This window comes from Emys orbicularis, chromosome 3 (genome assembly GCF_028017835.1).
Source record: "Emys orbicularis isolate rEmyOrb1 chromosome 3, rEmyOrb1.hap1, whole genome shotgun sequence".
NCBI lineage: Eukaryota > Metazoa > Chordata > Testudines > Emydidae > Emys > Emys orbicularis.
The window spans coordinates 123,649,124-123,671,078 of NC_088685.1; the positions used below are offsets into that span (position 1 = coordinate 123,649,124).

At 43.8% G+C, this 21,955-nt stretch overlaps 1 protein-coding gene across 1 annotated transcript; it reads left to right on the forward strand.

Annotated features, from left to right (window-relative positions):
- Positions 1-1,595: 1,595 nt before the first annotated feature.
- PNLDC1 (PARN like ribonuclease domain containing exonuclease 1) lies at positions 1,596-21,368 on the forward strand. Its single transcript, XM_065401829.1, has 19 exons — positions 1,596-1,671; positions 5,352-5,409; positions 5,539-5,612; positions 7,796-7,829; positions 7,984-8,107; positions 9,431-9,519; positions 9,811-9,911; positions 10,752-10,831; positions 11,953-12,090; positions 14,069-14,138; positions 14,462-14,547; positions 15,228-15,283; positions 17,719-17,783; positions 18,201-18,254; positions 18,474-18,516; positions 19,297-19,396; positions 20,316-20,491; positions 20,653-20,751; positions 21,296-21,368. Exons 1-19 carry the CDS (start codon positions 1,596-1,598, stop codon positions 21,366-21,368), a joined length of 1,596 nt encoding a protein of 531 aa, XP_065257901.1.
- The last annotated feature ends 587 nt before the right edge of the window (positions 21,369-21,955 follow it).

A 21,955-nucleotide genomic window follows, 5' to 3' on the forward strand; every position in this document is an offset into this window, starting at 1 on the left:
AATTAGCAGTCACCTTTAAAAACCAAACTTATAAGCATTCATAGTATATTGTGACCTATGCTATCAAACTTTAATTCTTTACTGATTTATTTTCTATATTAGTCTTTCCATGATTTTCCTTAGGATCAGTGGCAGACTCACTGGCCTATAGTTACCTGGGTCTTCCCATTTACCTTTTTAAAATATTAGCATAACTTTAACTTTCTTCCAGTCCTCTGGAAAAATTAAATGAGACCAGTGAAAGTCACCAATTGAAAGGCTTCTTTAAAACTGATTGTAGAAGAGAGAAACCTTAAAATGCTGTAGATGTTATTTGATCTTACAACATTAGGACAAATTTATCTTCAATTTCCTGCATACTGCATAATTTATTCTCTTCAAATTTGTATCAATGGGGTTAGCTCCCAAAGCTAGAAGCTTTGTGTGTGTCCTGCCCTATTGTCTTCCAGCAGCTGCTATGGCTTTGGTTAAAGCTGGGGGCCTGTTTTTCACAGAAAGTTAATTTTGTATGTTTCTATCTTAAAATCCTTCAAAAGGGGGCAGATAGAATCTCTGCAGCAGCAGTATAATATACCAGCGGCTGTAAAATAATTTGGTGCCCTCTAGTGGGAGAAGTTGCTGTTGTAATGGGTTGGAAGCCTGATTTTTTGGAACCAGGGCTGTGGTTGGGGAACTCCTCCTCTCTGCTTATCGATTATTATTACATGTCAAATGAGCCACAGCATCAAACAGTTTAAATGCTGGAACAGAAGAGCGCGTTGTGCAATCATGCAGTTATTAATACCGTTGCTTAGGTTCCTGGTTAAATTCCAGCTCCCTCGCTCTAGCTTTAGGAGCAAATCAGTGCCTGTCCTGTTTAGGGTGACCAGATGTTGTGATTTTATAGGGACCGTCCCAATGTTGGGGTCTTTTTCTTATATAGGCTCCTATTATAACCCACCCCCGTCCCAATTTTTCACATTTGCTGTCTGGTCACCCTAGTCCTGTTATATTTTTTTTAATTCCTTCCCTGACCGCGCACGCTGTACAGAGCGATACGCGGCTGGCCGTGGCAGCACAGATTTGTATCTTTCCCCATCGCTCCCAAAGCCCTGCCCGTGAGATGGAACAGGGACAGAGGTCGAGCTCTCTGCTCCAGGGCATCTTCCCGCTTCGCGCCAGGCTCCCGGGGCAGGAGGAGAGGAGACCGCGGACACTGGAGCAACGCTCCTTCCCCTGCGATCGCTTCCCTGCCCGGGCATGGCGGGGCGAGGGGTGGCACCGAGCCGCCTGTGGGTGGGATGCGGGGGCTCCCCGCCCCCAGCCCTGGTTCCAAGGGCGGCATCATGGAATTACTGTGCAGCCGCTGCGGGCTCCCCTCGCTCCTCCCGGGGGTAACGCACCCCTGCGGAGAGCAGAGCACAGCCCTTCCTGCGGCGGCGCGGTCCCTTTAAGAGTCGGAGGGAACGAAGGGTGCTCACGTTACTAACCGAGCGCTGATTCGCTGCTGTTCTTGTCAATCAAGAGGGTGTGCCCGTGAGGCGCTAGTTGCGGCCGAGGAACGCCTTACGAGAGCGCGGGTTTTTCTGCTCGGCCCTCGCGCGGGAGCGGCGGGCATGGAGCTGGGGACCGGGCAGTTCGCGCAGAGCCTGCCCCGCCTGCGGGCGCTGGTCCTAGGCTGCGACTTCCTGGGTGAGCGGCCCCGCCTGGAGCAGGGTGGCGGGACTGAGCCTCCCTCCCTCCCTGCCGGCCGGGCCGGGGCGCCCCCCGCTGCCTGCGCCCACTGCAGGAGGGGAAACGTGGGACCTCTCACACCCGCTAGCTCCGGGGCTGCCGCTGGCCTCCCCGCCGGGCTCGCTGCCCAGAGCGAAAGTGGCTGTTCACACTGGGCCTCGGGAGCGAGCGCTCCTGGGGGTGTGAGTCGGGCAGCCCGGTCCGCGCCCTGCGCGCTCTGCACGTGTGACGGGCCAGGGCAGTGGTTGGAACACCAGAGGCATCACCTCACCTGCTTACTTGCCTTTGGCCTATGGCCCTAAACCGTGTAGGGTGCACCCCTGATGAGCTCAGCTGCCAGATCAGGTCTTGACTAATGGATTGGTCTTTCCTGGGTTGTCTTGGCCCCCAGTTGATAAATACTGTCGTCCCCCACCCCGATTTTTCCCAAGCCCTCTTCCATTCAGGGGTGTTGTGTGTTGGAACAATTTGTATAGTGGGTGCTGAGAGCCATTGATGGAAACCACTTCAAGCCAGGGGATGCAGCAGCACCCCTAGTTCCAGCACTCATGCTTCTATTGCCAAATGTGACCAGGGAAACTGGATTTTCCATTTCCATTGCATACGGCGGAGAGAGGCATAGGCACAAAGTTGGGTCTCTTTGTGCAGTAGGTATCAAGGAAAAAAAATTGGGTGCTGATGAAGATATGTGTGGTATCCTTCTGAAAGCCTAGAGAGAAACCTCTGAGATGCATCTAGAAAGGGACAGAAGTGCTGTCAAAGAGGAAGTAGAAAAGTACTAAAGCAAAACTGCCTCTTCTGCCCCTTTATGCATCTAATCTTTTTTTTTTCCTGCCCTCTTTGTATTGAAAGGTAGGTAGAGCCAGCTATAATCATGTAGGGAAAGGATTGCACCATGGTAACTAATAAGAATCATTTTTATAAGATTTAAGAATTCTTTTCCCCTTCCATCCCAATTCTAGTGATCTCTGCTATCTCACTTTGCCTCTTCATCATGAATGATTACAACAAGGGATTGGAAAAGGAGTTCAGTCTTAAGCCTTGTCTGCAGTATAAAAGATTTACCAGTGTAGCTATGTATCCGAGTTCTTTTGCTGGCATCGCTTATTTTGTTCAGATAACTGGTAGAGCAGAGTGTCTCAAGCTTTGCTGCCATAGCTATGTCAGTTAAGAATGTGAAAAAAGTCACACATGGTGAAATAACTTTTGCTGGCATGACATGTCATTTGGAGAGGCAATTTAATGCCTTTAACAGCACAAGGAGTTCTTTTGCTAGCATAAACTGCATCTCTGCTGCAAGGATTTGCCAGTATAGCTATACTTTATAGTGTAGACTAGCCACCCTAGATGTTTTTTCCAGTTTTCTATTTAAGACTTTAATCATCATTAGTGTGTATAGCTGGGGTGGGCAAACTACGGGCTGCAGGCTGGATCTGGCCCATCAGGGCTTTGGATCCAGCACGTGAGATTGCTGCCCCCGTGGTGCCGTGGGCCCCGTGCTCCTCCCGGAAGCGAACGGCACCGTGTCCCTGTGGCCCTGGGAGGGGGGGCAGAGGGCTCTGTGTGCAGCCCTTGCCTGCAGGCACTGCCCCCCGCAGCTCCCATTGGCCGGGAATGGGGAACCGCGGCCAATGGGAGCTTCAGGGGAGGTACCCGCAGGTGAGGGCAGCGCACGGAGCCCTCTGCCCCCCCTTCCCCAGGGGCCGCAGGGACGTGGTGCTGGAGCAGCACGGAAGCGGGGAGCCTATCCTGGCCCCGGTGCGTGCCACTGCCACCCCGGTGCCATTCCAGGTAAGCGGTGCCGGGCCGGAACCTGCACCCCAAACCCCTGCCCTGAGCCCTCTGCTGCACCCCAAACCCCTCCTGCACCCTGAACCCCTGCCACACCCCTCCTGCACCCCAACCCCCTGCCCTGAGCCCCCTCCATTCTGCACCCCTCCTTGCACCCCTGCCCTGAGCCCCCTCCCGCACTTCACACTCCCTCCTGCACCCCAACCCCCTGCCCTGAGCCCCCTCGTACACTCCGCCCCCTCCTCTGCCCCAACCCCTTACCCTGAGCCCCTTCCTGCACACTGCACCCCCTCCCACACCCCACACTCCCTCCCGCACCCAACCCCCCTGCCCCAGCCCTACATTCATGGCCCTGCATGCAATTTTCCCACCCAGGTGTGGCCCTCGGGCCAAAAAGTTTGCCCACCCCTGGTGTATATCGTATCACAGTTAGTGTGCAATGTCCCAGTAGGAAAAAATGTCATTTGTTTTCTCCCACTCTCTCCACCATTGTCCTTGAAATGTTTCCCTTTTCCCTGATCTGTAAATGAAGCACAAGTTACTTCCCATTTAATAACTGTTAAACAGGAGGTAAGGTTGAGAGGAGAATACATATGTAACTTAAAAGTAAAAATATACAATCTTACAAGGATGTTGTAGTTATCTTTTTTTTTTTTCAAAAAGTTCAGAGTTAAGATTAAGCCTCAAATTATTGGCAAGTATGGGAATGTTCAACTGAGGCATCCAAACAACTTGTACTCTGTGGTGATGCTTGGGGTGAATGGAGAGACTAGGGCCAGGTCTACACCAAAAAATTTTGCAGGCAGAGCTATGTTGGTCAGAGGGGTGATGAGTTCTGATTTCTGGCCGACATATCTGAGCTGGCATATCTAGCTTAGACACAGTTATACCAGCAAAACTGGTATTTTTATGATTAACTGGTATTAAATATTTATGTTGCTGGTGGGGGCTGGTATAAGCTCAGTTCTGCCAGTATAAGCTATGTTAACATTAGGGGTGTGTTGCCAGTATAGTGTACTTGTATAGCTATATCAACAAAGTCCTCCTGGTGTAGACCTAGTCTAGGAGAGCACTTTGTCCATCCATATAACATTTTAACCTCAATTGTAACTATGAACACTAGAGTGCATTACTATTAATTGTCCATTTCCTGTCCCTGGTCTTTGCCTCTGCTGTGCCTTCTCAGATAGACAGTGTGGTTGCAATCTTTCCTGTCAGTGATTGTCACTAGTGATGAATAGTATAGCAAATCATCTAACTAAACTACATCTCACGAGTATGTGAAAGTACAGTTTCAGATTAGGAATGTATACTTCTAATTTATGCAGAGATAAGATTGTCCTATTAATATAGAAAAGACAGAAAAATCTACAATATGTATGTACTGGTATTTTAAACTGCTCCCAGAAATAAAGCTTCAGTTTTGGCTGAGAAAGGTAGTGAATGCCAGATGGAGAATGAGCCCAGCTCGTGTTTGCATTGCTGGTCTTGGTGAGCTTGTGTTGGCCACAGTGGTGCTGATTAAACGTACTTTTTTCCCTTTGGCCCTAACATGCTATGCTGTCTAATGCAACTATATGTTTTAATGCTACATTCAGGGATGAGTAAACATCAAATGAACTTCCAAATTGTGAAGCACACTCTTTGTTTTGAAGGAGTAATTCCCTACTCAGCTGCTGTCTGGCTGAATAATTCCTGGGTTAAGGGGAGAAGTTGGGGGGGATTTAATTTTCTTAGTACCGTGTTGGGAGTTTAGATCACTCCTTTGTCCATTTGTAGTTGGTACAAAAGGCTGGAGAAAGGCAGAGTCACATTTTGGAATCTCTTTTTGTGTTCCGTCTCTACAGGGCTCGATATGGAATTCACAGGTTTACATTCAGTCTTTCCAAAAGGCAAGCAGCCCAGGTAAAGATGTCACATCCAAAATGTTGTCATATGATCTAGTGAGTTAAAATAATGGTAGAAGTTGCGGTGAGAAAGTAAAACAATACATCATGGGAGTATTTCCCCCCCCCCCCTCTGATCATTTAATAGTCTCTTCGATTCACCTGCTGAGTGGTATCTGAAGGCCAGACGGAGTGTTCAGAAGTTCACAGTCAATCAGCTCGGTGAGATCTTTTGTTCATTGTTGTCAGAAAAGATAAAATTCCACTTCTTCCTAAGTATTTACTAGCATTTCACAAACTAGTTGAATTTGGCTAACCCATAGCATCTATAAAAAGTGACAGAGTCCTGTGGCTCCTTATAGACTAACAGACGTATTGGGGCATAAGTTTTCGTGGGTGAATACCCACTTCGTCAGATGAATGCCACGAAAGTTTATGCCCCAATACGTCTGTTAGTCTATAAGGTGCCACAGGACTCTTAGTCTGGATCTGTAAAAAGCGACAAACACGGCTACCCCTCTGATACTTGGCACATAGCATCTAATCTACTAGAGGATTGTGGGACTTTCTGGGAAGGATAAAGGTTTGCAATTCTGTTTTTGCTTGTCTGCTGTGTTTGCACTGGTTGTCCTCCATACTAGATCCCTTTTTATTAAGGAATAATGTTATCAGCATACATACATCTTAAGTAGTTTAATGTCAGACTGGCTATGCAAGAATTTTCAGTCTACTTTATATTGCTGCAAATTTATTTTAAAAAAACACTGTAAAGGAATCTGTCATCTTTAAAGAAAAATGTAATGGAAGTCAGTCATTGTCGGTTCTGTTCCAAACTCTGTCATTGACTTGCGGTGTGACTGTAAAGCATGAAATATAACCTTTCTGTGCCTTAATAGTCTCACCTGTAAAATGGAGGTAATACCTAGCTCACATGGTTTTGTGAGGGTTAATGTTAATAAATCACTCAGATTCTCAAATGGAAGGTACTAGAAAATATTATTTTCTCCAAGGTTAGACAATTAAATATGCTGCTTTATACAGCTTCATTTTGTCCTCTGGCATTTTAGGTTACTATTGTAGGGGCTTCTCATGAGGACTGAGGTATTCAGTTTGATTTGGGGGAGACAGAAAATCAACTTTTGACAATGTCACTAAATAAAGGCCAGCTAGATTATGATCTCTGCATCTGCTTCCTGGGCTGCAGAGTGTTTTGAACCAATGTAGGGATGTGAAGGGGAGATTTGAACCTTCCGTGCTGAAGCCCCTGCTGGCTGAAAAGGTAGAGTGTTGTTCTGGAAGAAGCTTCATTTTTTTCCTCATCCATTTACACATCTGTGTAGATTGACCCAGTTAAAGCATGCTTTCACTTTGTAGTACAGGTATGTCTGTCCCTGAAGCATGTTGAAGGTGCCCTGCAAGGGGGAAAATGCACTTGTGCCTTATTTCTTTTATGACACACAGAAATCTTAAGGTTTTTTTTTTTCTTGCTCTTTTTTTAATGTTTTTCTACTTACTTTTTACATTAGAAATTCAGGACTTGTCTAGATTGCCTGTGCTGAAAGACTCTATGATGACTCAAAAATTAGTGAAATTCTGACACCACAAGAGACTGAAAGCTGAGAAAATTAGAAGTACTAAGATATTTGGTTAGATGGTGTAATTTTTTTGGTTAACATCTATTTAACTTCAATGACTAATATTTTGAATTAAGAATGTCTTTACTGTAGATTCAACCACCTTTTCTAGTCACACTGTGAGCTGTTAGTACGCCTCCTCCAAGGCATCTTCATCAATACCAAGGGGAAACAAGAATTGACATTTCTAATATTTCTAATGTTTAAAATCAATAGAGTAGGATCCTTCCTTTTTAGGGTGTTGGAAGGGGGAGTATGTTTCATAATGAAATTAATTAAAGTTCCAAACGCCATCTTTAAAAATGGTTTGCAGGTGACCTTTAAAGTCTTAGATTATCAGAGCATTTATTGTGGTCTGAGGAGATGTGTAGTGTTGTAACCAAGTCTCCCAACACTTTTGTAGAGTAGAAAGACCTGTAAACCTACAGCACAGTTTGTAGCTTTCAATAATTTTCCTCCTCTTTTCCGTTGCTTAGTCTCTTTTCAGTAAGGGCTGCTTCTTACTGAAGATTAATTTGTCTGCCCATTGAGCCCTAAAATCTTATTTCTGTTTAACTACCTGGGAACCCACATTCATGCCACCCCTTTGTAACGTGGCAGTGATCTGGAGGTTAGTAAAATTCTAGTGCAGCAGCTTTAGTAAATGACTAAAATGGCATAGCGAGGAGAACTCCTGCATCCGCTATTTAATTTTCACAATATTAGTAAACAAGAAACGGAGGAGACCCAGCTCTAAATACTAAGACTTCAGTTTGTGTTTGTTTCTTTCAGGGTTGTCTATATTTTCAAATGAAAAATCAAACAAGTAAGTAAAAATAAAGTATTCTTTTTAAATAAACTCATAGCTGTCTTTTATGACAGAGATAATGCAGTTGAGATTCCATGCTGGAGGTTCTCAGGCTCCTTTGTGCAATCGTTCCTCTTGATCCTGTTTTAGACCTCTTTCTTTTTCATTGTAGGTATGTTGCACACTCCTATAACTTCTTCCTCTTCCCCACAACATTTGGAGTCATGGACTCTGAATTCTCTTTCCAGGCGTCTAGCATTCAGTTCCTGACGCATTACGGTTTTGATTATAATAAGGTATGTTCTCTGTTGTAAGTGACTAGAGCAGAGGAGGCTTTTGTAGTTATGGGGAAATATTAAGGAAAAATATCCCCAAACTCTGCATTCCTTCTGTAAGCAGCAGCTTGCTACTTTTTCAGTACAGCGGCTGCTTTGAATACTTGGGTTGGGTTTGTTTTGTTGTGTGTCAGTAGCAATACAGGGCTTTGGACACCGCTGTTCCATGACCAGGAGGCAGTAACCACATCTTTGGCAGTGGTTACTAAACTGAACCCCTAACTAACCCTGTGGACCCTGTACTACTGCTTCACATTGTTGCAGTTGGTCACTGGGCATCTCCTTACCGTCCTGTGACACCAACCTTAGCTGCCACTGGCCACAGGGCACCTCCATGAACTTCCCATCTCCTTATCACCAGAGGGGTAAATGCCTGTCTTTACTGGTATCCCGGCACAGCCAGTCTTTGAATAAATGAAGCATATGATGGGTCATATGCTTCCTGTCCTCCCTACTCTCCCATCTCTCACCCAGATTGCAGACCACACTATCCAGGTGTGGTCTGCATGATGGGTGAATATCTCCAGGCCTTATACACTGAAGTAGAGTTTTTGTGTCTGTCAAGTGTCATTTAGTTGACTATTAGATGTGGTCCAGCCTACTCAGTTGCACAGAAGATGTAAGACCCTGTGTAGGAGTGGGAAGCTTGGGTACTCAGATAAGAAAATGGGTTTTTAATTTATCATTATCTGATAATCTCAAAGAAACTTGAACTCTTAGTTAAATAAAACTTTACCTGTCTATGATGTTCCACCATCTCTAAGGTGGAAGACAGTGCCATAAGTATACAGCAGTACTATCCAACAGTTCATAGCAGGGCGTGAAGAAAAGAGTACCCAGTTGAAACGGCTGGAGAATTTAATTAAATCAAATGTAATTAAAGAGCTGGAATTTGTCCTGAAAACCTGGATTAGAATCCTGACATTGAGTACTTTCTTTGTCGGCTCTTAAATAATCACAAATGGTCAGGACTTCAAATTTCATGCACAATCTTTCATAATTCAGTTTTTCCCCTCTCTGTACCTGTGAACCCTTTGGAATCACAAAATAAAACCTTTCCCTTCCTTTGCATATGCATACAAATTGGGTTACTGGGGAAATTTGGACTTTTTTAGAAAATGTTGGGAAGCATTTTGGGAAAGGAATGGGGAAGGCCATCATATTAGAAATGACACAGATTTCACAAATAAATACCAATTTTGAGGGTCCCTATCCTCATATTATTTTTCTAATTTAACACCTGAAAATCCTATGATAAATAAACCCTTTTCCCCCCCTGTTCAGTTTCTGAAAGATGGAATCCCATATATAAATGAGGTACAGGAGAAGAAACTTCAGCAAGGTCTCTTAACTGGAAACTGGAAAGTTCGCAGGTAAAGCTCTTCCAAAACCATTGCTCCTCTAGTGACTTCTGTTAGTGTTTGACCTTCACTTTTCACTCAATTTACATTTTGTAGGAATACTGAAACTGACATAATGTCTCATTGCCATTTCTGTTCCCTTGGAGAATATATGGAGTCCGGTGAACAGTCACAGGATGATGCTGTCAGTTGCTCCACAGAATGACTACAGCAGGAGGGAAGGGGGCCTCCTCTGTAAAGCAGTCTTGCTTGTGACTGCTTTTGCAGCTTTCTCACTTTTTTTCTTTTCTGATCTCATTTCAGCACTTTGGACAAGGATAAAGTGAAAAAGGTGATTGATGATGTGACAAGCTGGGTGCCATCAGCAGAAGAGGGAGGCTCTATGGTTCTACATGATATTAGTGGTATGAAATAGGATTCCTTCCTCATTTGTGATTTCTCAGTGGCTGCAGCACCTTTTCTGAATACATGGGGATTGCTGCTTGTTCAGCCCCCTTACATAGCTGCCTGTCTTGTAATACTCTTGCTTTTTCACTTTAAAAAAAACATACCCATCCCACCATTGCTGCTGCCAGGCCTTCTGGCTCTGGTCATAGAATCATAGACTGTTTTAATCTCTGTGCTCTTTTGCTCCTTTTTTGTCGTCATGATGAGCTCTATTGTGGAAGGTTTTTGTTTTTTTTCCTAGAGGTTGTTTGGTATCAGTGGCTGTTTCTGGAATTGAGGTGGATTTTCCAGGGCTGGGAGTAATAAATCAGACAGCTTTCCTCGTTCTAAGGTTTTCTGGCTCAATTTTGTGCCCCTTGCATGGAAGTGTACTAAGATATATATTCAAAGGTATTTTTTAAAATAATTTGAAATAGGGATAGGTTTCAGAGTAGCAGCCGTGTTAGTCTGTATCCGCAAAAAGAACAGGAGTACTTGTGGCACCTTAGAGACTAACACATTTATTTGAGCATAAGCTTTCGTGGGCTACAGCTACATCCAAAGAAGTGGGCTGTAGCCCATGAAAGCTTATGCTCAAATAAATTTGTTAGTCTCTAAGGTGCCACAAGTACTCCTGTTCTTTTTGAAATAGGGATGACTCAGATTGTCAGCCCTCTTTTCTGGATTGCCGTATGCCCTAAATATTTAATTTTTATCTTGGTTTCTGCACTATTTTATTCTTCCATTGAAAAACATTCTTATTCTACCAAGCAAACTCCTCCCCACCTTTAAGTCTTTCTCTCGGTTTCTGGTCTCAGGTTTTCAGATATTTGAGGTACAGCTGATTCTGAGACAGGCACTTCCAGATGTTTGGACAGAGCCTTTTGGAGACCAGAAGGTAAGTTGGAAATGAAGCCCTTTGGAAGGTAGGACTTCTGTTTAGATATGTGTGTGCCTGTTCTTCCTGCTGTGACTCTGAAATCTTGTTTGTGCTTTAATGGAAAGGTTCCTGGAGGAGGAGGAGGGAGCCTGCAAAGGAACCGTGCAAAGGGGCTGAACCAGGTTCCCTTTTCTGGGATTCTATGGGTTGGGAAGCTTTGGCCTCTGTTTCTCTTTCAATCCCAAAGCCTCCTCTTCCAGAAGGATCGCTCTTAGGCAAAGTCTGAAATGACTCTCAGAATTTCCAGGCTTCTCAAACCCGCTCCCTCATGTATCCACAAAAGTGAACATGTGGTCTTCCGTAGTTGCTTTTTCATTGTTAAACTGCCCCTTCTATTAGCCTTGAAGACTTTCACCCATTCTGTTGCTGGTTTGTTAGAACAGTAATATTACACAGCCTTTCGCATCTAGGTCATCAGCTTGAATCTGGCATGCTGTTTATTGAATAAAAATGAGGGCTATTGGGTGGCCTATTCAGGAAACAAGTGGTCTCAGTCCAGATGCCGGGGAGAAGCTTAAAAAATCACAAAAATCAATATTGCAACTAGCACTCTTCTTATTCTCAAAGAGAGGCTATAGATGGGACACATTTCCTGAGCTCCCATTTCACACCTAAGTGTGGGCCCTCAGAGTCCGCGTTGATGCACTTTGGTGTGAGGAAACCTGCACTGCTGTTGTCCCCGCGATACCTGTTTTATGGATAGAGGGCGTCTTGTTTCAGCGTTGTCAATGGAATACCTATTACTAGTGCTAAGAGCACTTAAATTCCATACCTACCCTCTCACATCCTGAAACAGGCAACCTATTTTATGGCCACTGTCCTTCTAGCCAAGGACACCTGGAAGTAACTCCCTTCAGAGTTAGTTTCATTTATCAACTGGGTGCTGATCGCCATTCAGTGATGGAAGAGAGACAGTCTCCACCTTCTGCATTGAAGTGCTGTCTCCACAGCCTTGGCAGTCTGAAAATTGAACCTGTTTTCAGCATTAACACCAGGCTACCAGACAAGCTGCTTGTGTGTGTGTGTGCGCCCGTGTGCAAGGTTATTTCTCCAGAGGTGTAGTAACTCTTTTCTTGCAGGTGATGGTGAAAAAGGTGAGTCCACGGCATCGCTGGCGTCTACAGAACTCTTCTTATGACTGCTGCCGAAAGGAGCTCGTTCTTCTCTCTGCCCGGGGTTTCACCAACCTCTTCCAGACCCTTGTTGAAGCCAAGAAGGTGACGCTCACCATCCCTATTCCCATCTTTGGAATTCTTGGATTGTTACCATAGTAGCAGTGTCATAACTATAAAGGGAAGGGTGACAGCTCTCCTGTGTACAGTGCTGAGATCCCTCCTGGCCAGAGACTCCAAATCCTTTTACCTGTAAAGGGTTAAGAAGCTCGGGTAACCTGGCTGACACCTGACCCCAGGGACCAATAAGGGGACAGGATACTTTCAAATCTTGGGGGGGGGAAAGGCTTTTGTGTGTGTCCTTTGTTTGAGGGGTTGTTCGCTCTTGGGACTGAGAGGGACCAGACATCAATCCAGGTTCTCCCCATCTTTCTAAACAAGTCTCTCTTATTTCAAAATTGTAAGTAAAAGCCAGGCAAGGCGTCTTAGATTTACTTTGTTTTCTCAACTTGTAAATGTACCTTTTACCAGAGTGCTTATCTTGTTTGCTATACTTTGAACCTAAGACAGAGGGGATTCCTCTGAGCTCTTTAAGTTTGATTACCCTGTAAAGTTATTTTCCATACTGATTTTGCAGAGATGATTTTTACCTTTTGCTTTAATTAAAAGCCTTCTTTTTTAAAACCTGATTAATTTCTCCTTGTTTTAAGATCCAAAGGGGGTTTGGATCTGTATTCACCAGGAGTTGGTGAAAGGAAGGAGGGGGGAAGGGTCAATTTCTCCTTGTTTTAAGATCCAAAGGGGGTTTGGATCTGTATTCACCAGGAGTTGGTGAAAGGAAGGAGGGGGGAAGGGTCAATTTCTCCTTGTTTAAAATCCAAGGAGTTTGGATCTGTATTCACCAGGGAATTGGTGAAAGGTTTCTCAAGGCTTCCCAGGGAGGGAATTCTTAAGATGGTGGCAGCGGACCAGAGCTAAGCTGGTAGATAAGCTTAGAAGTTTTCATGCAGGCCCCTACATTTGTACCCTAAAGTTCAAAGTAGGGATACAGCCTTGACAAGCAGGGTGGTGGTGGAGTATGCAAGATGTTTTGTATGGAGCTGAGTAAACAGATTCAAAGCAGTGAGTGGCTGCACAGACTGGCTTCATTAACCCCTTCACACTGTCAGTAAAACAAGTTAGTGTTTAAAGTGTAATTTTGGCTAGAAAAATGGCTATTAAACATAGCAGATCTGTTAAGTAAGCAGGTGTGCTTTAAGTGTATTCTGTTAAAACCTTCTTACTTTATTGATCCAAAAATCAGACTTTACTGCGTTGCATTCCTGACACCCTGCAGAGCAAGCCTGCCTGCGGGAGAGTGATCTAGGCTCTGTTCTGACTCGTACATTTCAAACAAGTTTATAAAAAAAAATCCCAAAGTTCAGAACAACTAAAACCTGTCGCATTTCAAGGCATAAGCCACCATCTGAGAGTTAGTCAGAGACATTCCTGTGGGTAAGTTATTCCACTTTGACATAATTGTGCATTTGCAGATTCCTCTAAAACATCTGGTGCTGGCCACTGTCAGAGCCAGCACACTGCACCACGTGGACCAATGGCCTGATCAAGTATAGGAATGCCTGTGTTCCTAGCAAAATTGTTGAATAAGATCCAATTTCAGAAACTTTATCCCTGGTGATGTATAGGGCAGAAAGACCCCAGCTGGGTGCTCAGATCCCAGAATAAGTTTGTAGATCTGACAACCAAAAAAAAAATCTCTCTGGGCCAGCTGGCCCAGACAGATTTTTAAAGGCTATGGTCTCCCCTTCCACCCTGCCCCCCCCCCCCCCCAGTTCCTCAGACCTCTTTGAAACAAAATGCTACCAATAAATGTCTCCCTCACCCTAAGGTTAGAGAGCATACACAGCTGGGGATGGTATTGGCCTCACTGTGATACTGTTTTAGGCCTTGCAGCTTTTGAAGAGGCTTGTATGGGCGTTACCCCTGTAGTAAAGAAGTTGGGCTATTGGACAGGTCTCAAGTTGCTCACTTGACCTACCTTCTGTAGGAACATGCTGATACTGTTTTTTGTCTCTCCCCATAGCCAGTGGTGGGACACAACATGCTCATGGACCTTCTGCATCTTCATGACAAGTTTTACAAGCCCCTCCCAGGTAGCGTAATCTTTAGCAGCATTCAAATGCTGGTGCACCTCTCCCCAAAGCAGCTTTTTCAATCGTTGGGCAGAAATACAGCACAGTGATGATCATTTATTCCGCATAGTGTGATTGGGCTGATGCTAGATAACTGCACTGGCTCTCCCACCTCTAGGGCAGGACCTGCTCCCTCCGGAATGCTCCCAGTGTGGTTCTCCCATGGGGCATAAGACCAGAAGGAAACTTAAAGTTTGTTTACTGCATAGAGTGCCGAGTTTCCTTTTTCTCAGTTCTGTAATATTTTTTTCTGAATGTTTGCTTCTTTATTGTTTTTCTTTCAGAAAGTTATGAGGAGTTTAAAAGGAACATTCACAGCCTGTTTCCTGTCCTCATAGACACCAAGAATGTAACAAAATCAATCTGGAAGGTAAGATATAAGAGTTTGTTTTGGGAAATAAAACTTGCCTCACACTTAAATGGAAAGAAGGTCCTGATCACACTCTGGTTATAGAGCAGGGACCAGTTTTAAATGTTGCACTAAGGCGGTGTTCCCCAAACTTATGACGTAGCCCCCCCCTTACCTGTAGTGTAATCTGTCCGCACCCGAGCCTGGAACTGTGACTGGGATCGTGGCTGGAAGCTGTGGCTGGAAGCCGGGGCTTCGGCTGGGGGTGGGGCTGGAGCTGGAGTGGAGCTGGGGACAGAGCATGGCTGGGTGGTACTCCCTCCCCGTCCCGCATAGGCGCTGGCCTAAACCCCCTCCCGTGCTCCCGCTGAATGTTCCTCCGTGCCCTCAGTGGGGGGCACCCCACAATTTGGGGACTACTGCACGAAGGCATCTTGCTTCCCTGATGGAAGAGCTCTGGAAATTATCCTGTCTCTTCATTACCACCTTTAAATCCTCTTTCTCCTGGAGGTGTACTACCTCTTCTGCCAAGAAGGTGGGCCAGCAGCCTTTTCCCTTCTGTAGTGGTGATGCCTGCACTGTTTCTATCACACAGCACTTTTTAGATGGTCTGGCTGTTTCGGTTTGTTTTCTGATCCTGTGGTTCCTTTCCTCCAAAACACCACAGCACATCAGAAATGTCTTGCCTTGTTTTCTTACAGGAATTTCAGTTTCCTCGAGCATCTAACCTTCTAGAAGTTTATGAAATCCTGTGCAGGTGAGTATTGAATTCTGGGGATTTGAGCCCTACCAGCTGGTCCATGAATCATCTTGGGAAGGGTATTTCAAAAGTCAGTCGTGCAATATTTTTATACTTTTTTTTTTATTTTCATTCCTGCTGCACTGTGGGTTGAGATTGTTCAACCAGTTTCCCTCCTTTCTAATCTGGCTTTAACATCAGAGGAAGAAGTTTTACCTATAGACCTTACAAATTAATTGTCAGTACATAGTTTAAAATTCCTCCTTTTGAATTATTCAGCCAGTATTAAATTAGGATGGAAACTGGCTTACATACTGATGTAGAAATATATATAGCAAACTAGGTTGTATGCTGATTTCTAGAGGATAGGATTGCTTAGAGGATTGATAATGGGCTCTGAAACTTTCTACCATTATTTCCCTGATCTTGAATTTGGGCTAGGGCTGGGATTGGCAGTAACTTAATACTATCTCACTGCTGCATAGGGTCTTAAGTGGAATGAGTTTGTAATCTCAGAGCAGGTCTACACTATGGGGGAAAGTTGATCTAAGCTACGCAATTTGAGTTACGTTAGTAACATAATTGAAGTCGATGTAGCTTAGATCTACTTACCACAGGGTCCACACTACGCTATGTCGACGGGAGATGCTCTCCCGTTGACTCCCCTTCCTCTTCTCATTCTGGTAGAGTACCAGAGTCGACAGGAGAGTGATCTGCGGTCGATTTAGCATGTCTTCACTAGACCTGCTAAATCGAGCCCCGGTGGATCGGTCGTCGATACACCAGTAAGTGGAGACAAGCCCTCAGCCTACTTTAGTGAACAGGTGTCCACATTACAAATAGCACTCTTGTTAGCAGAATGGGTAAAGTGTAAGGACTGGACACTATAATACTACTCATCTATAGATGTGTTCCTTCCACAGACAAAACACCATGCCAGGATGAGAGCCTTATGTTGCTACTGTTTGTGCTGGATCTGCTCTCTGGATAAATAGAGTATATGAGTGCTCTCAAGCAGCCACCTTTTATAACACTAACCTTACTAACTTCTCTTCCTAAGGCATTCTGCTTTTTCGTAGTCTTTTCAAACTGTGGATGCCCAGAATTGTTGGGAAGTTTTCTCTTGTTCTGGGCGACTTCAAGAATCCTAACTTTTACCCTCTTTATTACCTTCTCCAAAAGCCCTGCATCAAAACAGCCTTCCCTCCAGAGCCAGTCAGTCAGCACCTCTCCTTGGAGTAGTCTGTTTTTACTGATCCTTATTCACACTTTTGTGTGCAAGTAAAACACTCTGCTGCACTTGAACGCATTCTGGGTAGGGTATACAATATCAGCAGATACACAGAGTGCAGCATGTGGGAATTTGTTTCCAGTAAGGAGAGCATTCACACGTACGCAGCTGCAAGGGTCCCTATTTGCCTCTACGGTCACTGATGTAAGGGAAGCCATTCAAGGCAGTGTGATTGGCTTGGGATAGGGACTGCTATTTTATTTTTTTAATAGTTCAAAACAGGAGAATCCTATTGGCCAAACTCATGTTCTCCTTGCACAGTCAGATGTTAAAGGATCTTTTTCACAACCGGAGTAGGATTCTCTATGCTGCCTTCTGATGTCTCCCCTGAATATAACCATCTTTACCAAACATGAGTTACAGTATTGGGGGCATGGAGTGAGGGAGGGAACTTTGAACTAGCCTGTTTTTAGATCTCTGTGGAAGTCTTGTCTGTTGGACCAGTGTGTGGAGTGCGGGCATCCACACAGCCAAATGGGCAGGGAAAACAACCAACCTTCAAAGTCTGAAGCAGCAGTAGTTTTAGTTGAGATTATAATCCCTTCTGATTTTTTTTTTGTAATCTATGGCCTGGGACAAGGATATGTAAATTTGGAGAGTGAGGAGGTGTGCAGAATACCTTCAGGATACTTGAATCTAGAAGAGGCAGTCACAAGCACAAATCTACTTCAGGTGTATTGTGCAGGGTAGAAGGCTCCTACATTTGTGAACTCCATATACTTTGTTTCCATGCCACAAACTTGCCTGGCTCCTAATCTCTGTGTGTGGATTTATGCAGATCCCTCTGACACAAATTGGTACTTCTGGACTATTCCACGTGCTGCCCCCCCCCCTCTTTTTTCCTCCCAAATATCAGTCAAGAGCTAAGAATTGAAACCTCTGGGGTAAGTTTTCAAAGTAGCCTGCAGGGTTTTGAGCCATATGACTTCCTTTGTTGGTGAAAAATAAAGAGTTAAATTGTTGCTTGCACTGCTGTTTTAATGTATGACTTTATTCCTTAATGGTAGAGAAATTTCTTTTAAGAAATCTCTTTAGCAGTTGTGTTAAAAATGGAAAGCCATAGAGATTACTCTGACAGGGCAAGAGCGTTTGCTGAAAATTTCCCCCCACACTTAGGCATAGGGGAAGAATGAAAATTTACACTTCACATTTTCTCCAACAGTGACCTAAATCCCACCAACCCCACATGTCCGGTGATTGCCCATGCAAGTGACTGTTCAAAATATGGTATGTTCTGTGCAATGAAGCAAATTTTCATTTCTGTATAAAGAGTCTTTGTTTTATTCCATGGGAATCCTAATGCAAGGCAGAAATGAAGCTGTAAGTAGCATAATGAACATGTGCAGGGGAACCTGTCCATTCACACCTTTAACGCCAATCCCGACCTTTTATAAATGCAAGTTTGCGCTAATAAACCTTTAAATGTGATGCCATCTTTTCTTCAGCCACTGGTCTAACTGTTGCCTCCTTGGTAGTGTCATTTTGAAAGCTCCTGAGGAGCAGCAGAGACTGCAGGGGTATAGGGATTCTGTGAAAACTGTGGATAATCTGATGCTTTCTGAGAGATGAATTATTTTGACCCAAAGTAATTTGCACAGTGTTCTAGAGATGTTTTAATTTATTTTCCATTTTTTGGACTCTTAGCTGACAAGAAATCTCCCCATGAGGCAGCCTATGATGCATTTCTCTGTGGATCAGGTAAAACCTGACATTTCTTAAAGGTTTAACTGTTAGAATTCAGGAATTGCTTTCCATCCACTGTAACAGTCTTCATTCAATAGTAGGTAATACAGGTACTTGTTACTTAACGATAAACTGCCAAATTATCCATATATATAATTCTTTAGAACTGAACATTTGCTTAGCTTTTGCTTCTGCACTCTTGTAATGTCACCTCTTCATTATTCCTCCTTTTAGTTCTTTTGAAATTAGCTCACTTGCTTCTAGGCAGAATGCCATGGTGAGTGGTGTTTATGAACTTCATTACCTTGCATTCATAGCTCTTTTAGAAAATAGCTGTCAGTTTGTGATTTTCCATTCAACAACTTTGTCCAGTTTTTGAATAAAACATTATTCAAAATGCCACTACTCCAAGTAATTAGCTTGTTATTTTATAAAGCTGCAAGTTAAAGTTTTTGTCTCGAGGCTGAAACCTTGTTTAAAAAATAATCTTGAGGGGTATAATGGCCTGAGAAGCTGGTAATGAAATTGTGCATCCTTCCTTCTTTTGGTCATTGTTTCAAATCCAGCTCAGCTGGTAGTGACCAAATGGTCCTACCATCTGACAGCTATAGGGAAATGAACTGATGGCTTCAGTCAAGTTTCTAGTGAATGTTTGTCCCCTTCCCACTGTTTGGTACACTTGTTGTTTTCTGTTGAGAATAACAAGGGTGTTAAATGGGTGTTGAAACAGCACTATCCTTGCACCAGTAGATGTGGTCTTTCCCTCTGTTATGATTGAGGTACACGGGCAGGGGGGTTCTGGGGAAGCTTGATCTGCCTTGTATGTGCTGTATCTGTTCTGTACACAGAGGAGTTCACACTGCAAGGCTGTTAATCTGTTTCCTTTTACCAGCACTATGTTCACCTTCTAAATAAATAAATCCTTCGTAATTCCCCTGCTCCTGTTCCCTTAAAGGTCTGCTGTAGCTAGGAGTTCCCTAAAGCTGTAGTACTGTGCCGTTTCCCTATAGTGTAGATCACTGAATTTATTTTTTTTAAATTTTGTTTTCCAACATAGTGACACGCTGGAGACTGGTTCCTCTTTCTCTCAGTATCTCGGTGCATTAACCAAGTACCTGAACCAGGTGAATCTGATCCGAGCTGGCGTTTCAACAATCGTGAGTTTAAAGTGCATTATGTTTACCCTTATTGTATCTGAATCCCCAGATGCACAAACTAGTAGGCTATCTGCTCGCTCACATGAGTGAAAGAAAATGCCAGCTGGTGTCTGGATCTTCATCTGCGGGTGACTTCTCAGTGTCAGTCCAAATAGCATTTTAAAAAAACAATTGTGCTGATTTTTTACCCATTTATATTCATTTTGTCACCTGTTACAAATGGGCTGGGGCCTTGTCTACACCACCGCTGAAGTTGAAGTAAGTTACATTGCTCCGAGGTATAAAAAAACTACACCCCGCCACCCCCGAGTGATGTAATTTACATCGACTTAATGCGGTGTCTACACCTTGCTATGTCGGCGGGAGATGCTGTCCTCTTGACATAGCTTCCGCCTCTCATTGAGGTGGATTAATTACATTGACGGGAGAGCGCTCTCCCATCGACTTACTGCATCTTCACCAGACCTGCTAAATTGACACCACTGCATCGACTGCAACAGCACTGATTTAGCGCTGTAATAAAGACAAGCCCATAGTCTTTTAACTGCAGCCAAGATACCTCTTTCCCCCATTTCAGCACCTATCACGATATGGAAATACAGGGAGCACTCAAAGGTACTCATCTGTATTAAGATATCCCTACTTCCAGGCTTCTGATTCCTACAGTTTGTTGTTGCCTTGGATTTTTATTTTCACATGCATTCTGGTGACTTAAGTTTTGCTGTCATGGTTCATGCCCACAAGAGCCCAAAGATGGAAAAATACTTTCTTGTATTGTACAGGTGGGTATTGCTTAGTCAATAGGTCACTTTTTGCCTGTTGTGTTTAATGATCTTAAATACCACTTTTAGTATTTCCACAGTCAAATGTGGATTAAATTTGAGAGTCTCTGGCTTAATTTCACTTCTTCATTTTCCAGAATTTCTCTGGCACAGATGTCCCTAGCCAACGTCCACCTCTTCTGATTGCCAGTGTTCGGGGATGGCCTGGGGTGGATGAAGAACAGATCTATCAAAAGTTAAAAGCTCTGTGCAAGTTTGATGTCAGACGACTGACCGAGAACCAATTTCTGTTGCTCTCCAATAAATTTAAGGAGTAAGTGATCAAAATTCTAAGTCTTCACCCTATCATCCTCTCCCCCCCGCTGCCCCTATTTGCCCTCTTGCTCCAGTCCTGCTGACTTTTAGTTAAGGGGATGCAATAAGAGCTGCATGCAAGATGTATCTAACGTAACGCAATTATGATCTCTTTCTTAGTGTCAGGGTTGTTCTGCGAGATTATAAAGCTCACCCCAATCTGCGGATTTCACTCTATCGCCACTGGAGACACTCACCACAAGTGAACTGCTTGCTACAGTAAGTGATGATGCTCTCATGTGCCTTCTGCTGTGAGTCAGGAATAATATTCCCTCCTGAACTAGCTTGCCCTGCACCTTTGTATGAGAAACAGTTAATTACTCTTAAGTAATGTTGCACTGTAGATCCATCATGAAAACATGTAATTCAGAAGCAGGCTTTATGCGGTGTTTTAGAATGGTCACTGTAAATGATCTTCCACCTCTGGGTTCTAATCTTGACTTGGATCACCAAGGAAATGTTTTCTTGTGGCCATCACCAAACCACCATGCTGTTATAATTGACAGATGCTGATCTCTGAGGCCCAGTAGTGGAATACCAAGTGTGGGGAAGGGTAAAGCTGTGTTGAAAGTTCAATTCTGGAATATCGGGGGCAATTACAGGTTAAAATTCCTATGTTTTGTTAATCCAGTGATATAGTGGTGCAGATGGAGGGAGACTATTAGCTCTGACCCAGCTCAGGGAGGAGTCTCACTTTCATAATCACCCAACTAATCCCAAATGTAAGTAGCTTAATAACATTTTAACTTTCTTCCCCTTGCAGAATTTGTGGGATTGTGGCATCATGGTCTCTTCTGGCCTTTGTGTTTGGAGGATCTCCATGGTATGCCATGTAAAAGATTATCTTCTGGAAAAATCTCAGGGACATCTTTCCGATCTATGTGCTTTTCACCAGGATGCCTGTTGTGTTTTTTTTTTTTTCTTACACTGTTAACATAGTGATGGTCAGTAAAAGGCATTTAACATTGTTTTTTTTTGTTTGCCTTCAATCACAAAAAAAAAATCTGTGTTTAAGGAGACTGTCAGGTTTTAGGAATCAAATCTGAAGGGGAAAACCTTCCTGTTTTTTTAATAAATATATTTTAAGAAGTACTACTGTACCTCTTCTTCAGGTGCAAGTGGACCAGAGAATCCACTGTTTTGATGGGACTCTTATCTTGTTCCCTGTTTATTCTTCAGCAACATTAATAAACCAGTTTGATTTCAAGTATTGTGTTGCTGTTAAAGGCTGGTGTACACAGGCTCATATTGTGTTTTTTGGAAATTGTTAAAGTTAAAGTAGTTCCTTCTATTTAATTCCATCCCAACTGAGGGAAAGGGGGTTATTGCTGTTTGCCAGATGGAACAGGATAACACTGATGGAGAAATAATTCTGCAGGCTCCTGAAAGGTTTTCAAAGATAATAAAATAAATGTCAGGTGAC